The sequence below is a fragment of the Oreochromis aureus genome, linkage group 4 (genome assembly GCF_013358895.1).
Source record: "Oreochromis aureus strain Israel breed Guangdong linkage group 4, ZZ_aureus, whole genome shotgun sequence".
In the NCBI taxonomy this organism is placed as follows: domain Eukaryota; kingdom Metazoa; phylum Chordata; class Actinopteri; order Cichliformes; family Cichlidae; genus Oreochromis; species Oreochromis aureus.
Genome location: NC_052945.1, coordinates 36496369 through 36520583, shown reverse-complemented (window position 1 = coordinate 36520583; position 24215 = coordinate 36496369). Strand labels below are relative to the sequence as shown.

At 41.4% G+C, this 24215-nt stretch overlaps 1 protein-coding gene across 1 annotated transcript in view; it reads left to right on the top strand.

The window, feature by feature from the left end:
- Window positions 1–1931: 1931 nt before the first annotated feature.
- LOC116316867 (potassium voltage-gated channel subfamily C member 1-like) overlaps window positions 1932–24215 on the top strand; it is a 153233-nt gene continuing 130949 nt past the window's right edge. Inside the window, exon 1 of the mRNA XM_039611608.1 lies at window positions 1932–2585. Coding sequence (XP_039467542.1) covers window positions 2043–2585 — 543 coding nt within the window. The 5' untranslated portion in view covers window positions 1932–2042. The remainder of the gene's footprint in view (window positions 2586–24215) is intronic.

Below are 24215 nucleotides of genomic sequence, written 5' to 3'. Positions count from 1 at the left end.
ACAAACAACCATTCACACTCAGAATTACCCCTATGGGCAATTTAGAATGACCAGTTTACCTAACCCCACTAACTGCATGTCTTTGGACTGTGGGAGGAAGCCAGAGTACCAGGGGAACCCACGCGGATCTGGCCGGGTGGTGGAATCAAACTCTGGACCTGCTTGCTGTGAGGCAACAGTGCTAATCACTGCACCACTGCCCGTGTAGAAAAATGCATTTCTCGAAGCCAGACGATATGAAAAAATGCCAAAATATATACTGAAATAAACAACTGTTACCTTCCTTCAGAAATATTTAATTTTATTCCCAAAATGTGAACTGGGTATGGTCAGTTACAAGTTATTAGTTAAGTTTTTATGTGAAGAGGAATACCCATTTTACCCCCACAAAAACATCAGCAAAGTGTTTACTGAGGTCATAGATCAAGGGAACAAACGGATTTCGAATCACCACGTCTTTGACACCAGAACAGTCGCCTCCTGCTGGCCATCATGGTGAGCATGGTGGTGCAGTGGTTAGCACTGTTGCCTCACTACAACAAGGTACTGAGTTTGTCTCCACCACCCTGCTTGGGCCTTTCTGTGTGGCGCTTGCATGTTCTCTCCGGATAATCTGGCTTCCTCCCACAGTCCAAAGACATGCAGTTAGTGGGGTTAGGGCAACCGGCAATTCCAAATTGCCCGTAGCTGTAAATGTGAGAGTGAATGATTGTCTGTGTGTAAGCTCTGTGATGGATTGGTGATCTACCCCAATACTGAAACCTGAAAAGAGGAACAGAAGGCTCCATTTTATATCCAGTCTATGGATATATGTCATTCATCATTCCAAAAAAACTGGTTACATGTGACATATTCAGAATGTGCAAGTTCTAAACATTACAAACCTTTGCTGAAACCCATGTGGGCTATTAAACTGACATGAACACGTGACTGGTACAAATTTAATTAGGTTACTTCACAAACAAAGGAGACAAGAGCAGCCTGAATTCATATCATCTTGTTCCACTCTTCATGTGTGACTTGGCAGGGACAATATTGAATTAAATCCACTGAGAATAATTATTTCAAAGTGAGAGAGAATGGCATAGATCCGAACTGGGTTAAATTCCAATATATGTTTTCATTTACTGTACATGAATACATACTTTTACTGTAAATTGATGCAGAAAACATATAAACTACTGCATAGAAATACACCAGACTTTCAGGTATGGAAGAGGCTGATGCTCAGATTTTCCTGGCTAAGGATTCCAAATACCTACTGTCTGTGTTTAAGGAAGACCCCAAAATAATAGAAATACACAAGGTTTTTTTTTTTTTTTTTTTTTTTTAGAGAAAACAAGAGCCATGCAACAATAATTCAGTGCCACTGATATTACTGGATCTCATAACAGAATTCATTCTCCTGCAGCCAGTTTTAAGTATCTGGTAGAAAGATGGACACCAGGAAAGCGAAACCTACTAAATAAAGGAAATTCCTGATAAGGTTTGTTTCAGCTGGCATACAGAGACGCTAATGTCTAGATGCCCATCAGTATTTCAGCATTTCCAGAAGGAAAAAAAAGAAGCAAATGATCACGTGCATGCTCTCGCTCTCTGCTGCTTAGTTCAATACATCTGATTTCTCTGCACAAGTACAAGGCTGCAGAGACCCACAGGATGAGAATAAGAGCAAATGTATTCATGTTCAGGTATTCATGCGGAGGTCGCGAATTCAAAGGATTTGAATCACACGAACTCAGTAAATCAATCGCGCAGGCAGGCAGTCAATCAGCGGGGAAACCTATTGATTCATAAAATCCGCATCCCACACATTCTCTCTTTCATACATATACACGCGCCTGCAGAGTCCCCCCTCTCTCTCTTAGAGAGGCAGAGAGGCTGACTCCGCCTTCCTTTCCTTCTCTCACTTGGCACTGTGTCTCCTTGTTGGCGGTACAGTATAACAGAAGCATACAGATCGGGGACCGACGGTGGATGGGGAAAGGCAGTAGCCGCAGCAGCAGCAGTCGGACGTACCGACCGAAGGATGCTCCAGCACCATGACTTGCTCGGCGTCAGATAGCGAGAAGATCGTCATCAACTGCGGTGGGATTCGACACGAGACCTACCGGAGCACCCTAAAGACGTTGCCGGGGACGCGCTTGTCTTGGCTGACAGAGCCCGACGCCTACAGCAACTTCGACTACGATCCCAAGTCCGACGAGTTCTTCTTTGACCGCCACCCGGCCACCTTCGCCTTCATCCTCAACTACTACCGTACCGGCAAGCTCCACTGCCCCAACGATGTCTGCGGGCCGCTCTTCGAGGAAGAGCTTGCCTTCTGGGGCATCGATGAGACGGACGTGGAGGCGTGCTGCTGGATGAATTACCGACAGCACCGTGATGCAGAAGAAGCCCTGGACAGCTTTGAAACCCCCGAACCGGATCCACCCGAGGACGACCCTGCACTCACCGGCGGAGCGGATGGCGACCTGAAACGTCTGTGCATGCAGGAGGACGGCCGCAGGGCGACATGGTGGGAGGTGTGGCAGCCCAGGATGTGGGCGCTGTTTGAGGATCCCTACTCCTCCAAATATGCCCGGGTGAGTGGCAAGTGTAACGTTCAATCTGCCTTTCCTTTTTCTCGTGCGTGCTCTGCAACTCATGCGCTTGGCACTGTTTTGGCCACTGCGCATTGTTGCGCGTAAAGGTTCTCCGGATACTGTTGGAGGATGAAAGGACGTTCAGTTCTCTGCGGGTTAAAAAAAAAAGCCACAGTGGTGTACGTTTGATCTTTATCATGAATCATTTTGCATGAGGATTGTGACTCCTGCTGATACCGTTTTTTTCAGTGCGCTTTAGCCCATCCATCTCACCAGTGTTTCACAAGTGTGCATCCATCCTGAATGTCTATAGTACATCAGACATGTTTTTCCATATCTATTTCTTGTCAATCCATACTTTGTGAAAATTATTCAACAGTCTAGAGGTCACCTCTGTGAATAAAGGAATGTCAGCTGTGCATCCTCGCACTTCATCCTAGAGGTTTGTCTCAGTACATGTGTACATGTAGTTTACATAGACTTTAGTTTAGGTACTGCTCTCGCTCCAATGTTGTTCACAACTGCTTTGTCTGTTTCTAAATGTTGTTGCCTCCCAGGAACTCACTTGAAAATGATTCAAATGTTCTGTCCTGACTATAATGAGTCAGAAGATCAGCTTTGTAGCTTATTTATACTATATATAACACCAATGACCTACAACAGTAATCTCAATATGCGGTGTATATGTACGAGTTTTATCACAATCAGAAGTCAAAGGCCCTACAAAATAGGAAAGGATGCCCTTACAATCAAGCAAGAACTGAGCTGTCTTTTAATAGAAAGAGAAATATCAAAATGCAAAAATAGAATAGAATAGCCCTTTATGGTCATTGTACATGTACAACAAAACCAGCGGTGCCAGAATAAAATATACACAGCAGACAGCAGGAATAAATAACAAACATGAGAAGTATTTACAATGAAGAGGGACATACACAAAAAGAAGAGAAAGGCACACATTTAGAACAAAATAGCTGCAAAGTGCTTGGAAGAAATCCAGAGAAAAGACTTAGTCTAAATAGAGTCCGTGTGTGAGTAGCCTGAGTGAAGAAGGTTACTGAGACCATGGCTCAGGTTGGTGAGGTGGGTGGGCAGGGGTGGGCTGTGGGGGCATAGTTCTTGTTAACAGTCTGAATAGCCCAGGGGAAGAAGCAGATAGTGAGTCTGGTGGTGTGGGACCTGATTGACCTGAGCTGCTGACCTGCTGGTCAAACAGGTGGTAGGGGGAGTGCAATGGGTCACCTGTGATGGCCCTGGACCCTGAGGCAGCAGGATCTGGCGCTGGCCTCCAGGGGTGGCAGAGGAAAGCCAATGAGTCTTTTGGGGCAGTTCCTGTTCCAAGTTGCGGCTGGGAGTAAGTGGAAGGAGAAGAGAGGAAAAAGGAGCACAAAGAGATCACTAAGAACAAATGGCCTTCAAACCTGAACTTGCAGCTGGTGTTTGTGTGGACACAGAGTCCACGGGGGTCCACGAGAGAACAGGAGCTTACCTTCATTTTCAGTTTTCACTATAATTGAATTCAGTTCCATCTAAACTGCCCCCTGTTGAATCTGGTGCAGTTCTTAAATCCAGTGATTGAAAAAAAAAGATTTGTTTGACAGTACAACATCACAACATCATGGTGAAAAGAACTGACTTTGATATGTAACGAGCTTCTTGGTTGCAGTTGAGACTATGTTAAACGTTTTCGCTGGCACCAAAGCAGTTTGAAGATGTTCATGTGCAGCTGGTCTGCAGTCTGCTTTTCAACACAGAGGAGAAACTATACTAGCTCAGGAGCTGGATTAGGTCACATGCTAATTGGAAGGTTTAGTGTGTGATCCCTGGCTGCTCCAGTCTGCATGCCAAAGTATTCTTGGGGAAGATACTGAAGCCCAGGCTGCTCTGTACTGTATTTATCAGAGGGAGAAAGCACTTACATGTAGACAGAAGTGTTTGGGTAAATGATGCGTTTTGTATAGAGTGGTGACTAGAAGGACGCTGAATAAGAACCAGGCTATTTACCATAAAGTGGGCTTTATTATCTAGAGGATTGTATTTTAAATATACTGCTTTTTTACCCACTTTAAGTTTATAGTGTCAATGCAACAACAGTCATTTCGAGGAGAGCTGCATTGTGATGATTGATACTCTGAACTTTTAGTAGAATTAAGGCAAATCAGCTTCTGACAAATGCTGCAATGCACCAGTGCACAAACCAAAGTGGCTTGAGATTTAATTTGTAAAAACCACAGGTGTTGTTTTTGTGAAAAACTCAAGTAAAACTTGTTAGATTAATACAGTAAATAAATAATTTTTCAGAAGTTATTTTCTCAAGCTGAAGACAAGGCTGCTTGATTAATTTAATCAAACTGTAACCAAGCTGTGGCCCAGCACCTTATCCACATGTGAAACAGCAATCAGACGTCTACAGTGATATAGGTGAACATTTCTATCAGTCTATCTGCTGTATAGGTCAAAGAGGATCTCACTCAGTTTATGCAAGTGTTGCAGTTCAGAGAAGCTTGTTCCAACCCATTATCCTGACAGTCAAATAGGATGATTCTGTAACTTTTAGTGTCAGTGCAGGACACAGAATGCCCTTTATGCAGAAAAGCAGGCAGTCTGGCTGTAGATGGTCCTCATGTCTATACAGGGGACCCCACTTTCTGCAGACAAAAACCTTATACGAACCAAGATCTTTTCTTAACCATAGTGTTGCGTTCATATGTAGATATCGCAGGAATGAGAACCTTTGGAAGCATGAAGTACCATAAAAATGGACAGGTCTGCAATGTAAATGGGAGCAAACAAGTGACTGAATAATGAGGGGTGATAGTACAAAAAAAGACAAGCTGATGTCATGGTTGAGGGAGTTTGGACAGCATCAGTGTGACAGTGGAAGTGACTTTGAAAGTGTTGCAGTCAATAGTTTTGGTGCCAGCACTGGGACAAAAAGATTGGGTTGGAAGGTAGATGGTCAGTGCAGCAGCAATACTTAGGTAAGCTAAAGTCCAGCTTCTGGCTCCATGTTAGCCGATTAGCTGGTTTCAGGATGAAGGTTTAAACGTTTTTTCAAAAAAATATTTGACAAAGAAAAGCAGGACGGCATAAGTCGTTTTCCTGTGGTAAGTATGTGTATTATATTTGCAGAGGTGCCAGGTTTGCTCATTTCTGTCTGTCTTCTACTTTGCAGTCTACATTGTCCATCTCCGATCTCGTTCTCTCGTGTCATCACACTGACAGCTCACTGTGGTTTATTACTGTGCTACATAATCAGAGATGAGTGCTATATTGCTTATTATTGCTATTCAGTCCCTTCTCACCAACCCTCCACCCCATATCCTCTCACTCCCCCACCTCGTTCAACCCCCCACCCCCAGCTCTCTGCTTGTGCTATAGCGTAAGACTGCAGTCCCCATAGTAGCTGACTGTGCTGTAGTCTGCTGCAGAGTAGGAGAGAGAGAGAGAGGCACAAACAGGGGGAGGGAATTACAGAATGTGAGGTGTTTTTGGTTGAGGGTGAATTCAGCAGCAGAATAAAAAGAAGCAAAAGAGAATGGAGCCACTGCAATCTTTATTTCTTTCATTTTTTACCTTTTTTCTTCCCCCAATCTCTCAAGAAGACAAGCAAATGCACACACGAGCTTCACTTTCACACACTTGCTAGGCTGCTACACACAGAGTTCATTGTAGCAGTGGGTCATTTTGGTGCTAGTACTTATAGCTCTTTCCTACTGTATTTAAGCCCCAAAGCACTTTCTGTTATGAGGCTCATTCAGCTTATTCACACAGATCACACAAGCACTTTTTTCTGTCCCTAAGTGCTTTTGTCTGACATTCACACTCTGATGAATGCTTCAGTGGTTCAGTATCCTGCCCATGGATGCTTCATGGATAGATCCAGACCGGAGGAGCCAGGGATCAAACCACCAACCTTCCGACAATCTCCTGAGCCACAGCTGCCCGTTTTGTTCTTCGATGTTGTTATGTCAGCAGAAGGGAAAAAATAGTCTCTTTATGATGTTGTTCCATTTACAGTTAACACTGAAGATGTTCAATAAAAATGAATTAGTAATACTTTTTATTAACCTCCTATTTAAAAGTAAACAAACTTATCAACTCCTGCTAGTGCTGTCATTCGTCCGCTGAAGAATTGTTGAATTGTTAAGTTGATGTAAAAGTTGTGAAAACAAACCACTGAAACAGTACGTGAGACATCCATGAAAATGCTGCTGCCTCATTCACGACAGCAGGTAGCTCTACTTTTTTGATTTGGCAAATTTTTCACGCTAGATCGTGTCGCTGATGCAGTCCCAAAGTTTATTTAACCCTTTCACCATAGTGGTCACTACAGTGGACAACTATTCAAAGGCTGTTTGTTGTGTTTGTGTCAGTGTTGATGGTATACCTGCACATAAACCACTACACTCTGATGTGTCGCTCCGTACTCTGCCACCCACTGGTCCTTTAATGCTACGACAGATGTTTGACGTGTGTCATTGTAATTATTGTTATTTAACCCTGTCATGCATGAATTATGACGACCTCAATCAGGATTTTTATCCATCTTTTCATGACTGAAGATGGATAAAAATACTTTAGAAAAAAAAATCCAGACTGAGGTTGTCAGAATTCCTGCATGACAGGGTTAAATATTTCCTGGGAGAAATATTTACATAAACATTTGAAATCATTTGCTAAGATTAGAAATATCTAAAATAGTTTTAAAGTATGGTAGCTAAAATACTTTCATGAATGTTTGACATATGACATGACACTTTTCTAAGTTAGTTTATAAATAAGCATAAATAAACAGAAAAGTTTACTAAAACCAAATACTTGAAATGCCAAATGAGAACAGTAAAAATATCACCTGAAGTGAAATAGTACTGAAAAGGTGTAATACTCTGATGAACGAAGAAAGATGAAGTAGATAAGATGGCTCATGTTCTACTATTTGATTGGCTTACAAATAAGAAGAAAAAAAGAATACTGATCATCATTAATTTACATAATTCACAGTGTTAAAAATGTCGACTTCTTCAAATGAACATGTTCTGAACATGATCTGTGAGACAGATGGTCAGTGGATGGAAACTGGTCCAGTCGATTCTCCCAGTAACAATAACTGAGCCAGTTTTATTCACAGGTGAGCTCCATGTGGAGCACAACAGTTAATGCCTACAGGGTCTCAGTACATCTGCAGCAAAACAGTGACAACCAGGTGATGATATTTAATCACAAGCACATGCTTCAGCATTTTTTCAGTTCTCATTTTTCATTTCAGTGTCTTTCATCTTTTTATAAACCTTTACCACCCATGTCTGTCTTTCTACATCTCTCCCTGGAGGTTTGCTGTGGTAAAGGCAATATATCCTCCAGGGTCCCCCTCCCCCCTCGGTGCTTTTCAGGATAATGCTATGGAGGACCACAAGAGCCACGCGCATCGAAATAAAAATCTCTGTGCTTTAATAATGAATTGTAGAATAAATTCTGCAATTGTAAATTCATTTTTGAATTCCAATTTAATAAACTGCATTTCAAAATCCTTTTTCCAATTGCATTTCAAAATCCTTTTTCCAATTGCACTTTAATAAACTGCATTTTAAAATCCTTTTTTCAGTTGCACTTTAATAAACTGCAGTTCAAAATCCTTTTTCCACTTGCAATTTAATAAACTGCAGTTCAAAATCCTTTTTCCACCTGCAATTTAATAAACTGCAGTTCAAAATCCTTTTTCCACTTGCAATTTAATAAACTGCAGTTCAAAATCCTTTTCCACTTGCAATTTAATAAACTGCAGTTCAAAATCCTTTTTCCACCTGCAATTTAATAAACTGCAGTTCAAAATCCTTTTTCCACCTGCAATTTAATAAACTGCAGTTCAAAATCCTTTTTCCACTTGCAATTTAATAAACTGCAGTTCAAAATCCTTTTTCCACTTGCAATTTAATAAACTGCAGTTCAAAATCCTTTTTCCTTTCCTGTTCGCTCCGGGATTAGCTGCTGGATTAGCTCCTGGATTAGCTGCTGGATTAGCTCTTCGATTAACAACTTGCTGGAGGCTATTCAAATTAGCCACACCGTGGGATGTAAGGAGCTCTCTGATTGGTTGGTCAGACACAGGCTGTCTGCCAGGCTGGATTTTTCTAGCTCATAGCTTCTCCCTGCTACAAAGCGTGTGTGCTTGTACAAAGGCCGTTCAGCGTCTTTACACTCGGCTCGACACGGATATGTGAAGAATGAAGGGACCCTGCAGCGAGACGGAGAGCCAACCTCTGACTGAGTGCCTGTCTACACAGTCTGACCACCTGTTGAAGGTAAGGTGCTAACGTGGCTAACGCTAGCATCACCGCACGTAGCCCCGTTATTTTAAGATCATCTTAGCTAATGAAAGTTTTACGTCGCAGCTGTACGAGCTCGCTACGTGTTTTGTAAGCTGCTGTGCTCTTCACAAATAAAGCTGGAAGCAGCTCAGACTGTTAGAACCAGCACTGAGCCCTGTTACATTTTTACAGTGTTAGAGCAATGGCTGCAACCTACAGCCTTTAAACTAGCGATTACAATGCTGACAGTAAACTCGTCAGTCCAGATGTTACCACATTACTCTATGGTACTTGGAGTTAAAAACAACTGAGACAGGTTGATTAAAATAACAGCTGTCAGTTCTCTCATTCCTTATATCAAGACTGGAGATCACACTACTGATTTCAGTTCATTTAATATGTGAGTGCACAGATTCATTCTCACCTGGACATAAATGATGATCAAAGGTTGTGTATATATGATGAATTCATCAAATCCCAGCCTCTAACACAGTGCGCTGAATCTTAGCTTTGAATGTCCAGTATATTCTAATCAGTGCAATTTAAGCATTCACTGAACCTATAGTATCTACACCTATGTGGCAAATGTGTGGTAAAGATACAGATAATGAAATTTAATTATTAATACAATATACATCATGAAAAATGAAAGCTGAAATTGATTCAGTTTAGTACTTTTCTCTGTATGCTCTGTGATTATAAAGGCCTTAAATTCTGTGATATATACTGTAAATGATTTTCACAGAGGTCTTAAAGTACTTAAATCACTGCTGATAGTCTGGTTGTTTACATTTTCACATGTTTTTGTGTCTGTAGGGCTGTTTGATGACGATTTGGACTCCTCTGGGAGATGAGGACACACCCACATCTGTTCCATACTGCAGCCATTGATGGTGTTACAGCTCTGAGTCAGCTTTGGGCCATCAGATGCACACACTGGAAAACCAGCACCTGGACTTCATGCAGGAGAGACTGCCTCAGTGATGTAGGTTCATAACCGAGTTCAAACATTTCTGGCCTCTTATCACTTAGATTTTGAATGCATTTAAAGCAGGAACTGCACACTAGGGGTGGGTTTTAATAATCGATTCATCGATTAAAATCGATTCTGGCTTGATAACGTGAAATCGATTCATTAAAATCCTGAATCGATTTTTTTTAATATTAATTTATTTTGCCAGAAAAGCCAGAATCTCGAGTGAAACCTCACAAAATTTCAACAACCACCAAACAGCTAAGACAGTAAATGAGAGCAGGTACACGGATTCTGCACAGGGACGTAAACACACAGCGCCACCGGACCAGCGGATCAGAATCAGTGAGATGTCGCCTTTCTCACCCGACGGGCGCTGCAGCTTTAAGCGTCTCGCGCGCTCCCACGGACGGCAATCACTTTCTGGCACAACAACTGCATGGACACGGTCGGTGCTGAAAGCCGACAGCTCCCTGATTCTGATATTTCGGTGGGTAGCACTTTGTGTTCACGCCCTTTTGCGCTGATTCTAAAGCTGTTAGTTTTATCTCTCCAAACAATATTGACCGAACCAGCAGCAAAAGAAGATCCAAACTACGCTTCACGTAAACATCGTCATGAATTCCCTCTGACTTTTACTGTTTTGCTTCACCCAAAACATCACCCTAAAATCACACTTCATGCACAGCTCTCTCTCTCTCTGTACTGTTTTCTGCATTATTCGCTTGGTTGTTACACACAGCTCTACTGTTGTTTACAGCGCTGTCGGCCGCTGTGTTTTTTTTTTTTTTTTTTTTTTTTTTTTTTTTTTTCGCTTTACATTCTTCTTCCTAAAAGAAAACTGAATTTCTGCCGTTCAATACTGAACAAATTTAAACTTTTAAAATTATGCAAAATACAAAACGCTTAGCCGTGTCTCTAATAAAACCACTGTAACGTCCAGAGGTAACGTTCATATGTTGATTAATGGTTTTCTTTCGTTTTTGATGTACTGCAGAATATTTTTATAAAATCCCAGGCCAGGAAAACCACCTTCATGTTTTTCTGTTTTATCTTCAGCTACTTTGACACAAAGGCATCTGCTGTGACGCTCACACCTTTGATAAAGTCTTGCGTGTGTCAGCTTCCTTTTATAGATACAAAAATATGTCAATGTACTGATCTGAATTATATTTCTGACTGTCAAAATTTCCCAGATTCAAATCGAATTTAATCGAATCGTGGATCGAATCGATTCGATCCACGATTCGATTAAATTCGATTTGAATCTGGGAAATTTTGACACTTAGAAATAAGTGATGATACCCAGCCCTACTGCACACCTGTCAAAAGTTTGGCAGCATGAGTACTGTAAAGTTTTGTAGGGTCCTTGTTAAAATTCCACAAGCACCACACCACATTTGTCATATACAGTTCCATTTTGTACAGGACATTTTGAAATTTTATTCATATATATATATATATATATATATATATATATATATATATATATATATATATATATATATATATATATATACAGTTAAGCCCATAATTATTCATACCCCTGCCAAATTTTGACTTAAAGTTACTTTTATTCAACTAGCAAGTTATTTTGTGACTGGAAATGACACAGGCATCTCCCAAAAGATAATAAGATGATGTACAAGACGCATCATTGTGGAAAAAATATTTCACAGCTTTTATTTACATTTGAGCAAAAGTATCATGTCCAGAATTATTCATACCCTTCACAAACTGTCACAGTCTCTGGGAAAATCCAAAGTTCCATCCATTCCAAATAGTCAAAGCTGTTCTAAAGCATCCTAATTACCCTGATTAATTGGGAATAGCTGTTTTAATCAACTCAACAGGTGAAAAACAGCAGCTCTCTGCAGGTGGTTTGTGGACAGTCATGGCTAAGACAAAGGAACTCAGTGAGGACCTGCGGCTGCGCATTGTGGCTGCTCACAAGTGAGGAAAGGGCTACAAGGCCATATCCAAATGTTTTCAAGTTCCAGTGGCTACAGTGCAAAATATTATTAAAAAATACAAGATGTTCCGCACTGTGGGAAATCTCAGAGGACGTTGTCGGAAGCCAAAAGTGACACCTGTGCTGGCCAGGAGGATAGTGAGAGAGGTGAAAAAGAATCCAAGGATCACCACCAAGGCCATTCTGGTGAATCTGGGCTCTGCTGGTGGCAATGTCTCAAGGCAGACAGTCCAACGGACACTGCACACTGCTGGTTCCACGGATGCAGACCAAGGAAAACGCCACTTCTCCAGATAAGGCACGCATAAAAAGCTCATTTGGCCTTTGCAAATGCTCATCTGGACAAAGAAGAAGATTTCTGGTCTTCAGTGTTATGGTCAGATGAAACAAAAATTGAATTATTTGGTCACAATGATGTTGCCTTCATTTGGCATAAAAAAGGAGAAGCCTTCAACCCACAGAACACCATCCCCACTGTCAAACATGGTGGTGGGAACCTAATGCTTTGGGGGTGTTTTTCAGCCAATGGACCAGGGAACCTAATCACAGTAAACAGCACCATGAAAAAAGAGCAATACATGAAGATTCTCAACAACAACATCAGGCGGTCTGCAGAAAAACTTGGCCTTGGGAACCAGTGGACATTTCAGCATGACAATGACCCAAAACATACAGCAAAAGTGGTGAAGAAATGGTTAGCAGACACCAACATTAACGTTTTGCAGTGGCCTAGCCAGAGTCCTGACTTGAATCCAATTGAGAATCTGTGGAGGGAGCTAAAGATCAGGGTGATGGCAAGAAGACCCTCCAACCTGAAAGATTTGGAGCTCATTGCTAAAGATGAATGGGCAAAAATGCCTGTGGAGACACGCAAAAAGCTGGTCTGCAATTATAGGAAGCGTTTGATTGCTGTAATAGCCAATAAAGGCATTTCTATTGATTATTGAGAAGGGTATGAATAATTCTGGACATGATACTTTTTGCTAAAATATAAATAAAACCTGAGAAATATTTTTTTCCACAATGATGCCTCTTGTACAGCGTCTTATTATCTTTTGGGAGACACCTGTGTCATTTCTGGTCAAAAAAGAACTTGCTGGTTGAACAAAAGTAACTTTAAGTCAAAATTTGTCAGGGGTATGAATAATTATGGGCTTAACTGTATATATATATATATATATATATGTATGTATGTGTGTGTGTGTGTGTGTGTGTATATATATATATATATATATATATATATATATATATATATATATATATATATATATATATATATATATATATATATATATATATATTCTAGTTATCCACTTGTCAGTATTTTTGAGTAAATGGATGTCACTGATAAATCAGTGGTGATTCACCTGCAAATGTTTTAACAAACTTTGTTTTTGTAGAATTCATCAGCAGCTGTGGAGAGATGCATTTGAATATCTTCTGGTTCCACTCTTCCTTACCTGGAAGCTGAGTATTGCTGATTTCTGACAAGGACACAAACCTCAGTGCTTATCATGGGTGTTACATCCTCTGTGCAGCAATTCCAGAGAAAACAAGAGAGCAACGACCACTCATTAAGACCAGACAGAAATCTGTCCCTTTCTGGCAGCTGTGGAAACTTCCAATAAGAAAGTTTGCATTCTTAGAACAATGCTGGATCATGTGTGATGTGTCATCATATGAGGATATTACATTTTGACTTAATTCTGCTCAATTAAGTGTTTTGATCGTTGATCCAGTATGGCAGCTTTGTGTTGTGCTGCAAGTTAAAACCCATTGTCCTCATGAGCACAGCATCTAACAACTCTCCTTAAAAAAGTCGATTGACTTTAACTGGACACAGTGGTTTCCAGTGGGAGATACATTCATCAGTCACCCGTGACACTGGAGAAGTCACCTGGATGAGTGATAAATATATATAAAATATGTGTGTGTGTGTGTGTGATCTTTGTTTTCTCCAATTCACCAGGTCTGTAAAGTTCAGTATGACTGTGGTACATGATACAAAAGAATAAATACAGAAGAATAACAACTTTATGTGAATAACTTTACTCTTCTTAAAAATAACTCATAAAACAAGTAAATGTACAAATGTGTACAAGTTAGAGACTTCCTCAGTAAGTTTACACTCTTTTGGAGTGATTTTAATTGTGTGTTAAAGAAGAAAGAGATTAGAGGATGCAGAGTCCATCACTGAGGCAGTCTCTCCTGCATGAAGTCCAGGTGCTGGTTTTCCAGTGTGTGCATCTGATGGCCCAAAGCTGACTCAGAGCTGTAACACCATCAATGGCTGCAGTATGGAACAGATGTGGGTGTGTCCTCATCTCCCAGAGGAGTCCAAATCGTCATCAAACAGCCCTACAGACACAAAAACATGTGAAAATGTAAACAACCAGACTATCAGCAGTGATTTAAGTACTTTAAGACCTCTGTGAAAATCATTTACAGTATATATCACAGAATTTAAGGCCTTTATAATCACAGAGCATACAGAGAAAAGTACTAAACTGAATCAATTTCAGCTTTCATTTTTCATGATGTATATTGTATTAATAATTAAATTTCATTATCTGTATCTTTACCACACATTTGCCACATAGGTGTAGATACTATAGGTTCAGTGAATGCTTAAATTGCACTGATTAGAATATACTGGACATTCAAAGCTAAGATTCAGCGCACTGTGTTAGAGGCTGGGATTTGATGAATTCATCATATATACAACCTTTGATCATCATTTATGTCCAGGTGAGAATGAATCTGTGCACTCACATATTAAATGAACTGAAATCAGTAGTGTGATCTCCAGTCTTGATATAAGGAATGAGAGAACTGACAGCTGTTATTTTAATCAACCTGTCTCAGTTGTTTTTAACTCCAAGTACCATAGAGTAATGTGGTAACATCTGGACTGACGAGTTTACTGTCAGCATTGTAATCGCTAGTTTAAAGGCTGTAGGTTGCAGCCATTGCTCTAACACTGTAAAAATGTAACAGGGCTCAGTGCTGGTTCTAACAGTCTGAGCTGCTTCCAGCTTTATTTGTGAAGAGCACAGCAGCTTACAAAACACGTAGCGAGCTCGTACAGCTGCGACGTAAAACTTTCATTAGCTAAGATGATCTTAAAATAACGGGGCTACGTGCGGTGATGCTAGCGTTAGCCACGTTAGCACCTTACCTTCAACAGGTGGTCAGACTGTGTAGACAGGCACTCAGTCAGAGGTTGGCTCTCCGTCTCGCTGCAGGGTCCCTTCATTCTTCACATATCCGTGTCGAGCCGAGTGTAAATCCCGACGCTGAACGGCCTTTGTACAAGCACACACGCTTCGTAGCAGGGAGAAGCTATGAGCTAGAAAAATCCAGCCTGGCAGACAGCCTGTGTCTGACCAACCAATCAGAGAGCTCCTTACATCCCACGGTGTGGCTAATTTGAATAGCCTCCAGCAAGTTGTTAATCGAAGAGCTAATCCAGCAGCTAATCCAGGAGCTAATCCAGCAGCTAATCCCGGAGCGAACAGGAAAGGGAAAAAGGATTTTGAACTGCAGTTTATTAAATTGCAAGTGGAAAAAGGATTTTGAACTGCAGTTTATTAAATTGCAAGTGGAAAAAGGATTTTGAACTGCAGTTTATTAAATTGCAGGTGGAAAAAGGATTTTGACCTGCAGTTTATTAAATTGCAAGTGGAAAAAGGATTTTGAACTGCAGTTTATTAAATTGCAAGTGGAAAAAGGATTTTGAACTGCAGTTTATTAAATTGCAAGTGGAAAAAGGATTTTGAACTGCAGTTTATTAAATTGCAGGTGGAAAAAGGATTTTGAACTGCAGTTTATTAAATTGCAAGTGGAAAAAGGATTTTGAACTGAAGTTTATTAAAGTGCAACTGAAAAAAGGATTTTAAAATGCAGTTTATTAAAGTGCAATTGGAAAAAGGATTTTGAAATGCAATTGGAAAAAGGATTTTGAAATGCAGTTTATTAAATTGGAATTCAAAAATGAATTTACAATTGCAGAATTTATTCTACAATTCATTATTAAAGCACAGAGATTTTTATTTCGATGCGCGTGGCTCTTGTGGTCCTCCATATAATGCTGTGACAGAGACTTCCTTTTGTCTGTGCCACCTATCTGTGATGGAGAGAGTGAGAGAGTGAGAGGGAGGGGGACCATACTATATTTCATGTCATGTCAAGAAATAAAACATTTAACCACAGAGGGATCTCTGCTGTGATCTTGCCTCGTAGTGAGTTAATAAAACAGCCAATGAACAAACACACAGACACACACATGCAAAAATAGCTAACTGAGCATGGGAACGGTGAGCCCATAGGCTCGTTTAATACAGTACAACCATACATGCAGCAGATTACTGCAGAATGATCTGTTGTGACATGCTGTGCACGGTGTGTGTGTGTGTGTGTGTGTGTGTGAACTGCAGTATCTAACATCTACCGTCGTTGTTGGGATGACTTCCTTTCACCTTCAGTCCGAGACAGACAAACTAACACACACAAATCTACCTGTATACACACACAGCCTCACACATGCACACAGAACACAGTACACACACGGCTGAGCACACATGAGACAAGCACAACTGCCAGCTTTGGGGTACACTTGTAAGCTTAACATATGGTTGTGATTTTCTGCAATGATATAGAATTCCTAAGGTACACTGGTCACTGTGACACGTGAGCATGCGTGACATACGAGTACTCTGTGACTTGAAATGTTCAAATGTACATGGGAGAGATAAATATCTGCCTCGTTTACTGTTTACTGCTTCATATATAATTCAAAACAAATGTTGCTCTTATGTATACTAAAGCTATGTTCTTACTGTCCTATTACAAATAACAGTACCCTATAATCTGCATACATGTACATAGTTAGGCACAGACACAGCTCATAGACACTTATATTTGTCATGTGTTCAATGCTCTGTAGAATAATGGACTTACCAACATCAGCACCATTAGCTCTGTCACAACCAGCCCTGAGGATATTTCATGTTTACATGTAAACGAAAAGATGGTAACTTTTCAAACTGCCAAGTCTTAAAATAAAATAAAATAAAATAAAATAAAATAAACCCTGCAAAATGACCACATCTACCATTGGAGGTAATTCAGAGTGTGGCAGAAAAAGTGAAAGCTATTCTGGATCATTACAGTCCACTATACTGTACTTTCTAAAGAGCCAAAGCCTTCTTGGAATAGCTCTGTAAAATTTGTTAAAATATTCTGTTGTTGTGCTGCTATCAGCATTATATGTGTGTTATTGATGAAGTCAGTGCATTTTCATAACTCAGATTATGTCAGCCAATGGTTAAGCCAGTTTGCTAGATGGTTTTATGCAGACTCTGACCAGGAGGAGGTGAAATGATTCTCAGATTGTCCAAGAAAAGAAGAAAGGAAAGTTCACATATACAAGTCCCCCTTAAGCTGAAAGAACATGATGGGGATCCTTTTCGTATGGCTGCTTAAATTATGCTGTTTAATATTAAATATTTGTTTGATGATGGGAAATATGTAACATGTAATATGTAATCTTTAAAAAAAAAGATACAATATTTTTAAAAGCACTGTATTTATGGTCCTGGAAAACAAATAGCATTCAGCTCTATTATGTTTATTGCTGAATAGCAAAATATAAACCTACAGTGTTCTGGAAAGTATTCACAACACTTTGCTTGTCCCACATTTTTCCATTTTACAGCCTAATTCCAAAATGGACACGCAATATCCTGTAATGAAAAAGTGAAAAACATTTTCTTGCAATTACGGCTACCGATTTAGCCACCGTGACAGAACTAGTGCTGTTGGAGGAGTTTAGAAACACTGTGCCAGAGTGTATTAAAGTATATCTAAATGAATAGAGAGTATCTACCTTGCAGCAGGGTGCCATGTTGGCAGACAAGTATGTCTTGGCTCACATTACAAATCCTGCAGCATATGAGCTTTCCTCCCGTTTTGATCCACACCAGCCACAGAGCCTATTTTGGTCAATGCTAGTTTGAGACCCAGGGTGAGGAAATTGTCTTTCTTCTGTCACAATCCTGGACATGTTGTTGCAGATTGTGAGAAACCAAATTGCAAGCAGCAGGCATTTGCTTCCAACTGGCATAAAAAGTTAAGCTTAAGAAAAGCTGTTAATGATGGTTGCCATACTGATGGTCAGCAGTCTTGTGGCAAACTGTGTTTTTGGACGTGCCTCGACCTCTTCCCAGCTTGATGCTGTCACCTGCTACTGTGATACTGTACACTGTCACCCATCTCTTCAGAGGAGCCAGTGGTCAGCTGACTCAATTCAACAATCAGCCACCCAGCAGTATATGAGCTAGTGAAGAGCTGCTCAAACAGTGACTGGACCAGTCTTGGGTTGTTAGCTTTTGTGGTGTATTCTGCTCATGTTAACTAAGCTTGGTGTTTTCTTTGAGGAACTAGTGAATGTTACTCCCCTCATTCCCTTGCCCTTATTCTTGGGGACGTAACAAAATTATTGCAAATTTATTAAAAATAGAAAAATAAAAATATAACATTTACAAATGTATTCACAGCCTTTGCCATAACACTCAAAAGGTTTCCACTGATCTGTTAGATGTTTCTATATCATGTTTTGAGTTTACCTGTGATAAATGCAGTTGATTGGACACAGTTCATTGGACTGTCTAATATATAAGGTTCTATATAAGGTTCCATAGTTTACTTTCTATGTCAGAGCACAAACCAAGCCATAAAGTTCAAGGAATTATCTGTAGACCTCTAAGACAGGATTGTATCAAAGCACAGATCTGAGGAAGGGAACAGAATAATTTCTACAGTTTTGAAAGTCCCAATGAGCACAATGTCCTCCATCATCTGTAAGTGGAAGAAGTTTGAAACCACCAGGACCTAATGCTGGCTGCCAGGCCAATATGAGCAACTGCTTGTGACCAAGAACCCGTCAGTCACTCTGACAGACCTCCAGTGTTGTTCTATGAAGGCAGGAGAATGTTTTCTGCAGCACTCCACCAGCCAGGCCTGCATGGTAGAGTAGCAAGGTGGACACCACTCCTCAATAAGAGCATACCTGAAGTTTGCCAAAAGATGCCTGAAGGACTCTTAGATTAGGGACAAAATTCTCTGGTCTCCAAATGAACTCAAAGATTGAACTCTTCGGCCTGAATCCCAAGCATCATGGCTGGAGGAAACAGGCACTCCCCATCACCCGGCCAATACCATAGCTATAGTGAAGCATGGTGGTAGCAGAATCATGATGTGGTGATGTGTTTAAGCAGTAGGAACTAGGAGACTAGTCAGATGAATGCAGCAATGTACAGAGTGTCCTGGATATCTCTGTCCAGAGCACTCTGGAGATGGCAATAACCATCTCCAGAGTGATCTGGACTTCAGACTGGGGGTAAAGTTTGTCTTCCAACTAGACAACAAGTACACAAGTACACAGGCTCCGCTAGAGCCCAGACTTGAACCCAATTGAACATCTCTGGAGAGATCTGAAAATGGCTTTCCACCATAGCTCCTCATTCAACCTTGAGCTTGAGAGGTTTTGCAAAGAAGAATGAGCAAAAGGTTGTAATTGCTGTCAAAGGTGCTTCAACATTCGCCCTGAGTTCCTGAAGGCTCTCGATGTTGTAGGTCTGTCTTGGTTGACACGCCTCTACAATGTTGCGTGGAGATCTGGGGAGGTACTGGATTAGCAGACCGGGGTGGTGGTTCCCAACTTTAACAAGGGGGGGCGAGAGGGTGTGTTTCAACTATAGGGAGATCACACTCCTCAGTCTCCCTGCGAAAGTCTCTGCCAGGGTGCTGAAAAGGACAGCCCATCTGTTAGTTAATCATCGGATACAGGAGGACCAATGTGTTTTTTATCCTGGTTGTGGAACACTGGACCAGGTCTTTATCCTCTCGAGGATACTTGAGGATGCCTGGGAGTTGGCCCAACCACTTTAGATGTGCTTTGTGGACTTTGACAAGGTATCTGACCATGTCCCTTGGAGTGTCCTTTGGGAGGTGTTTTGGGAGTATGGGGTGTCTGGCCAATTGCTACAGGCTATTCGATCCTTATACAACCGTTGCAAAAGCTTGGTCCACATAGCCAGCAGTAAGTCGGACTCATTTCCAGTGGGTTATGGACACTGCCGAGGTTGCCCTTTGTAACTGATACTGTTCGTAATTATTATGGACATAATTTCTAGGTGTAGACAAGTGGCAAAAATCTTTCACTTCGGTGGCCTCAGAATCTCATCTCTGCTTTTTGCATATGATATGGTTCTATTGGCTTCATTCTGTGATGGCCTCCAGCCCGCACTAGAACACTTCACAGCCGAGTGTGAAGTGGTGGGAATGAGAATCAGCACCTGCAAATCTGAGGCCATAGTTCTCAGCCGGAAAAGGATGGAGTGCCCACTCCGGGTCAGGGACGAGTTCCTGCCCCAAGTGGAAGAGTTTATCTTATCTTGAGTGATAGGAGAAGGGAGCGGGAGATCGACAGACAGATTGGTGCTGCAGAGGCAGTGATGCGGACAATGTACCGGTTCATAGTTGTGAAGAGAGAGCAGAGTGTAAAAGTGAAGCTCTCAATTTACTGGTTGATCTACATCCCTACACTTACCTAAGATCACGAGCTGTGGGTAGTGAGCAAAAGAATGACATCGCAGATACAAGTGGCAGAAATGGGCTTCCTCCGAAGGGTGGCTGGCTTCTCCCTTAGAGATTGGATGAGGAGTTCAGCTATCTGGGAGGGGCTCAGAGTAAAGCCTTTGCTCCTCCACATCAAAAGAAGCCAGTTGACGTGGTTCGGGCATCTGACAAGGATCCCTCCTGGGCGTCTCCTGGGTGAGGTTTTCTGGGCATGTAATAATGGGAGGAGGCCCTGGGGCAGACCCAGGACATGTTGGAAGGATTATATCTCCCGGCTGGCCTGGGAACGCCTTGGTGTTCCCCTGGACATACTGTAGGAGGTGGCTGGGGAGAGAGAGGTCTGGGCTTCTCTGCTTAGGCTGCAGCCCTTGCAAAAAAAGAAAAAAAAATCTGTAACATCCAAAGATTTTCTTAGAACAAGTTATCCCACTTGACAGCCATCTTGGTAACAAGGAGTCATTGAGGTAGCTTTCTTTTTAAGCACTGTGTATATTAACTTGAATTAAAAACAAAACATCTTTGTCATTGCTGAATCTCATACACAGACAAAAACATCACCATCCACCTCCTACCCATTTACCAAGATAAAATGGATCAGAATAAAAATAAATAATAAATAAATATCGTTTGTGCTGTTTACTATAGGATGAGAGGTGGGATACACCCTGAACTGATCTCCTGTCTGTTGCAAGGCTAACACAGAGAAATACACATACTCACACTCACATTCACGCCTATGGGCAATTTAGAATCACCAATTAACCTAATCCCTCTACCCAGATAGAAGACAGGTCTGGCCCAGATCTGGTGTCAAGCTAGAACTGCTGGCTGACTTCGGGCATGGTAAGTGGCATGTCATGCAGATATGGGCCAGGCCTGGCGTAGATTGCACTGTTTATGTGATGGCATGCCACATCTGGCCCGATTGTGGTTTGGTTGATGTGGCCCAGGCTCATAGAAAACAGGTTTGGCCCGGATCTGGCATCAAGCTGGCACTTCTGACTGACTGGTGTCATGGCAGGGTGTATGTCAACCAGATGTGGGTCAGGTCTGGCAATGATGGCATTATTTATGTTCCATCCATCCATCCATCCATCTTCATCCGCTTTATCCGAGGCCGGGTTGCGGGGGCAGCAGCCTAAGCAGAGAAGCCCAGACCTCCCTCTCCCCAGCCACCTCCTCCAGCTTATCCGGGGGAACACCAAGGCGTTCCCAGGCCAGCCGAGAGATATAATCTCTCCAGCGTGTCCTGGGTCTGCCCTGGGGCCTCCTCCTAGTGGGACATGCCCGGAACACTTTCTGAAAGTGCTGTAACTAAGTTTAAGAATATAATCCACCCACTGTTATCATCTTCAATGCCCTGTACCAACAGAGAGCAGAGCAGCTATCTGAACGCTACTCCAACAGAGGTCGATTATCTTGTTAATAATTTTACCTCCTCACTACGTACGACTCTGGATACTGTAGCTCCTGTGAAAACTAAAGCCTCAAATCCAGTACCTGACTCCGTGGTATAATTCTCAAACACGTAGCCTAAAGCAGATAACCCGTAAGCTGGAGAGGAAATGGCGTGTCACAAATTTAGAGGATCATCATTTAGCCTGGAGAAATAGTTTGTTGCTTTATAAGAAAGCCCTCCATAAAGCCAGAACATCTTACTATTCGTCACTGATTGAAGAAAATAAGAACAACCCCAGGTTTCTCTTCAGCACTGTAGCCAGGCTGACAAAAGTCAGAGCTCTACTGAGCCAACAATCCCTTTAACGTTAACTAGTAATGACTTCATGAACTTCTTCACAAATAAAATTTTTATCATTAGAGAAAAAATTACCAATAATCATCCCACAGATGTAATATTATCTACAGCTACTTTTAGTACCATCGATGTTAAGTTAGACTCTTTTTCTCCAATTGATCTTTCTGAGTTAACTTCAATAATTAATTCCTCCAAACCATCAACGTGTCTTTTAGACCCCATTCCTACAAAACTGCTCAAAGAAGTCCTGCCATTAATTAATTCTTCGATCTTAAGTATGATCAACCTATCTCTAATAATCGGCTATGTACCACAGGCCTTCAAGCTGGCTGTAGTTAAACCTTTACTCAAAAAGCCATCTCTAGACCCAGCTGTCTTAGCTAATTACAGGCCAATCTCCAACCTTCCTTTTATATCAAAAATCCTTGAAAGAGTAGTTGTCAAGCAGCTAACAGATCATCTGCAGAGGAATGGCTTATTTGAAGAGTTTCAGAGTTTCAGAGCTCATCACAGCACAGAAACAGCTTTAGTGAAGGTTACAAATGATCTTCTTATGGCCTCTGACAGTGGACTCATCTCTGTGCTTGTCCTGCTAGACCTCAGTGCTGCATTCGATACTGTTGACCATAATATCCTATTAGAGCGGTTAGAACATGCTGTAGGTATTACAGGTACTGCACTGCAGTGGTTTGTATCATATCTATCTAATAGACTCCAATTTGTTCATGTAAATGGAGAGTCCTCTTCAGACACTAAGGTCAATTATGGTGTTCCACAGGGTTCAGTGCTAGGACCAATTCTATTTACATTATACATGCTTCCCTTAGGCAGCATCATTAGAAGACATAGCATACATTTTCACTGCTATGCAGATGACACGCAGCTCTATCTATCCATGAAGCCAGGTAACACACACCAATTAGTTAAACTGCAGGAATGTCTTAAAGACATAAAGACCTGGATGGCCGCTAACTTTCTGCTTCTTAATTCAGATCAAACTGAGGTTATTGTACTCGGCCCTGAAAATCTTAGAAATATGGTATCTAAGCAGATTCTTACTCTGGATGGCATTACCTTGGCCTCCAGTAATGCTGTGAGAAACCTTGGAGTCATTTTTGACCAGGACATGTCCTTCAACGCACATATTAAACAAATATGTAAGACTGCTTTCTTCCATTTGCGCAACATCTCTAAAATTAGAAATATCCTGTCTCAGAGTGATGCTGAAAAACTAGTTCATGCATTTATTACTTCTAGGCTGGACTACTGTAATTCATTATTATCAGGATGTCCTAAAAACTCGCTGAAAAGCCTTCAGCTAATCCAAAATGCTGCAGCAAGGGTACTGACAGGGACTAGAAAGAGAGAGCATATTTCTCCTGTTTTGGCTTCCCTTCATTGGCTTCCTGTTAAATCCAGAATTGAATTCAAAATCCTGCTCCTCACATACAAGGTCTTAAATAATCAGGCCCCATCTTATCTTAATGACCTTGTAGTACCATATCACCCTATTAGAGCACTTCGCTCTCGCACTGCAGGTCTACTTGTTGTTCCTAGAGTATTTAAAAGTAGAATGGGAGGCAGAGCCTTCAGTTTTCAGGCCCCTCTTCTGTGGAACCAACTTCCAGTTTGGATTCGGAGACAGACACTATCTCTACTTTCAAGATTAGGCTTAAAACTTTCCTTTTGCTAAAGCATATAGTTAGGGCTGGACCAGGTGACCCTGAATCCTCCCTTAGTTATGCTGCAATAGACGTAGGCTGCCGAGGATTCCCATGATGCATTGAGTTTTTCCTTCCAGTCACCTTTCTCACTCACTATGTGCTAATAGACCTCTCTGCATCGAATCATATCTGTTATTAATCTCTGTCTCTCTTCCACAGCATGTCTTTATCCTGTTTTCCTTCTTTCACCCCAACCGGTCGCAGCAGATGGCCGCCCCTCCCTGAGCCTGGTTCTGCCGGAGGTTTCTTCCTGTTAA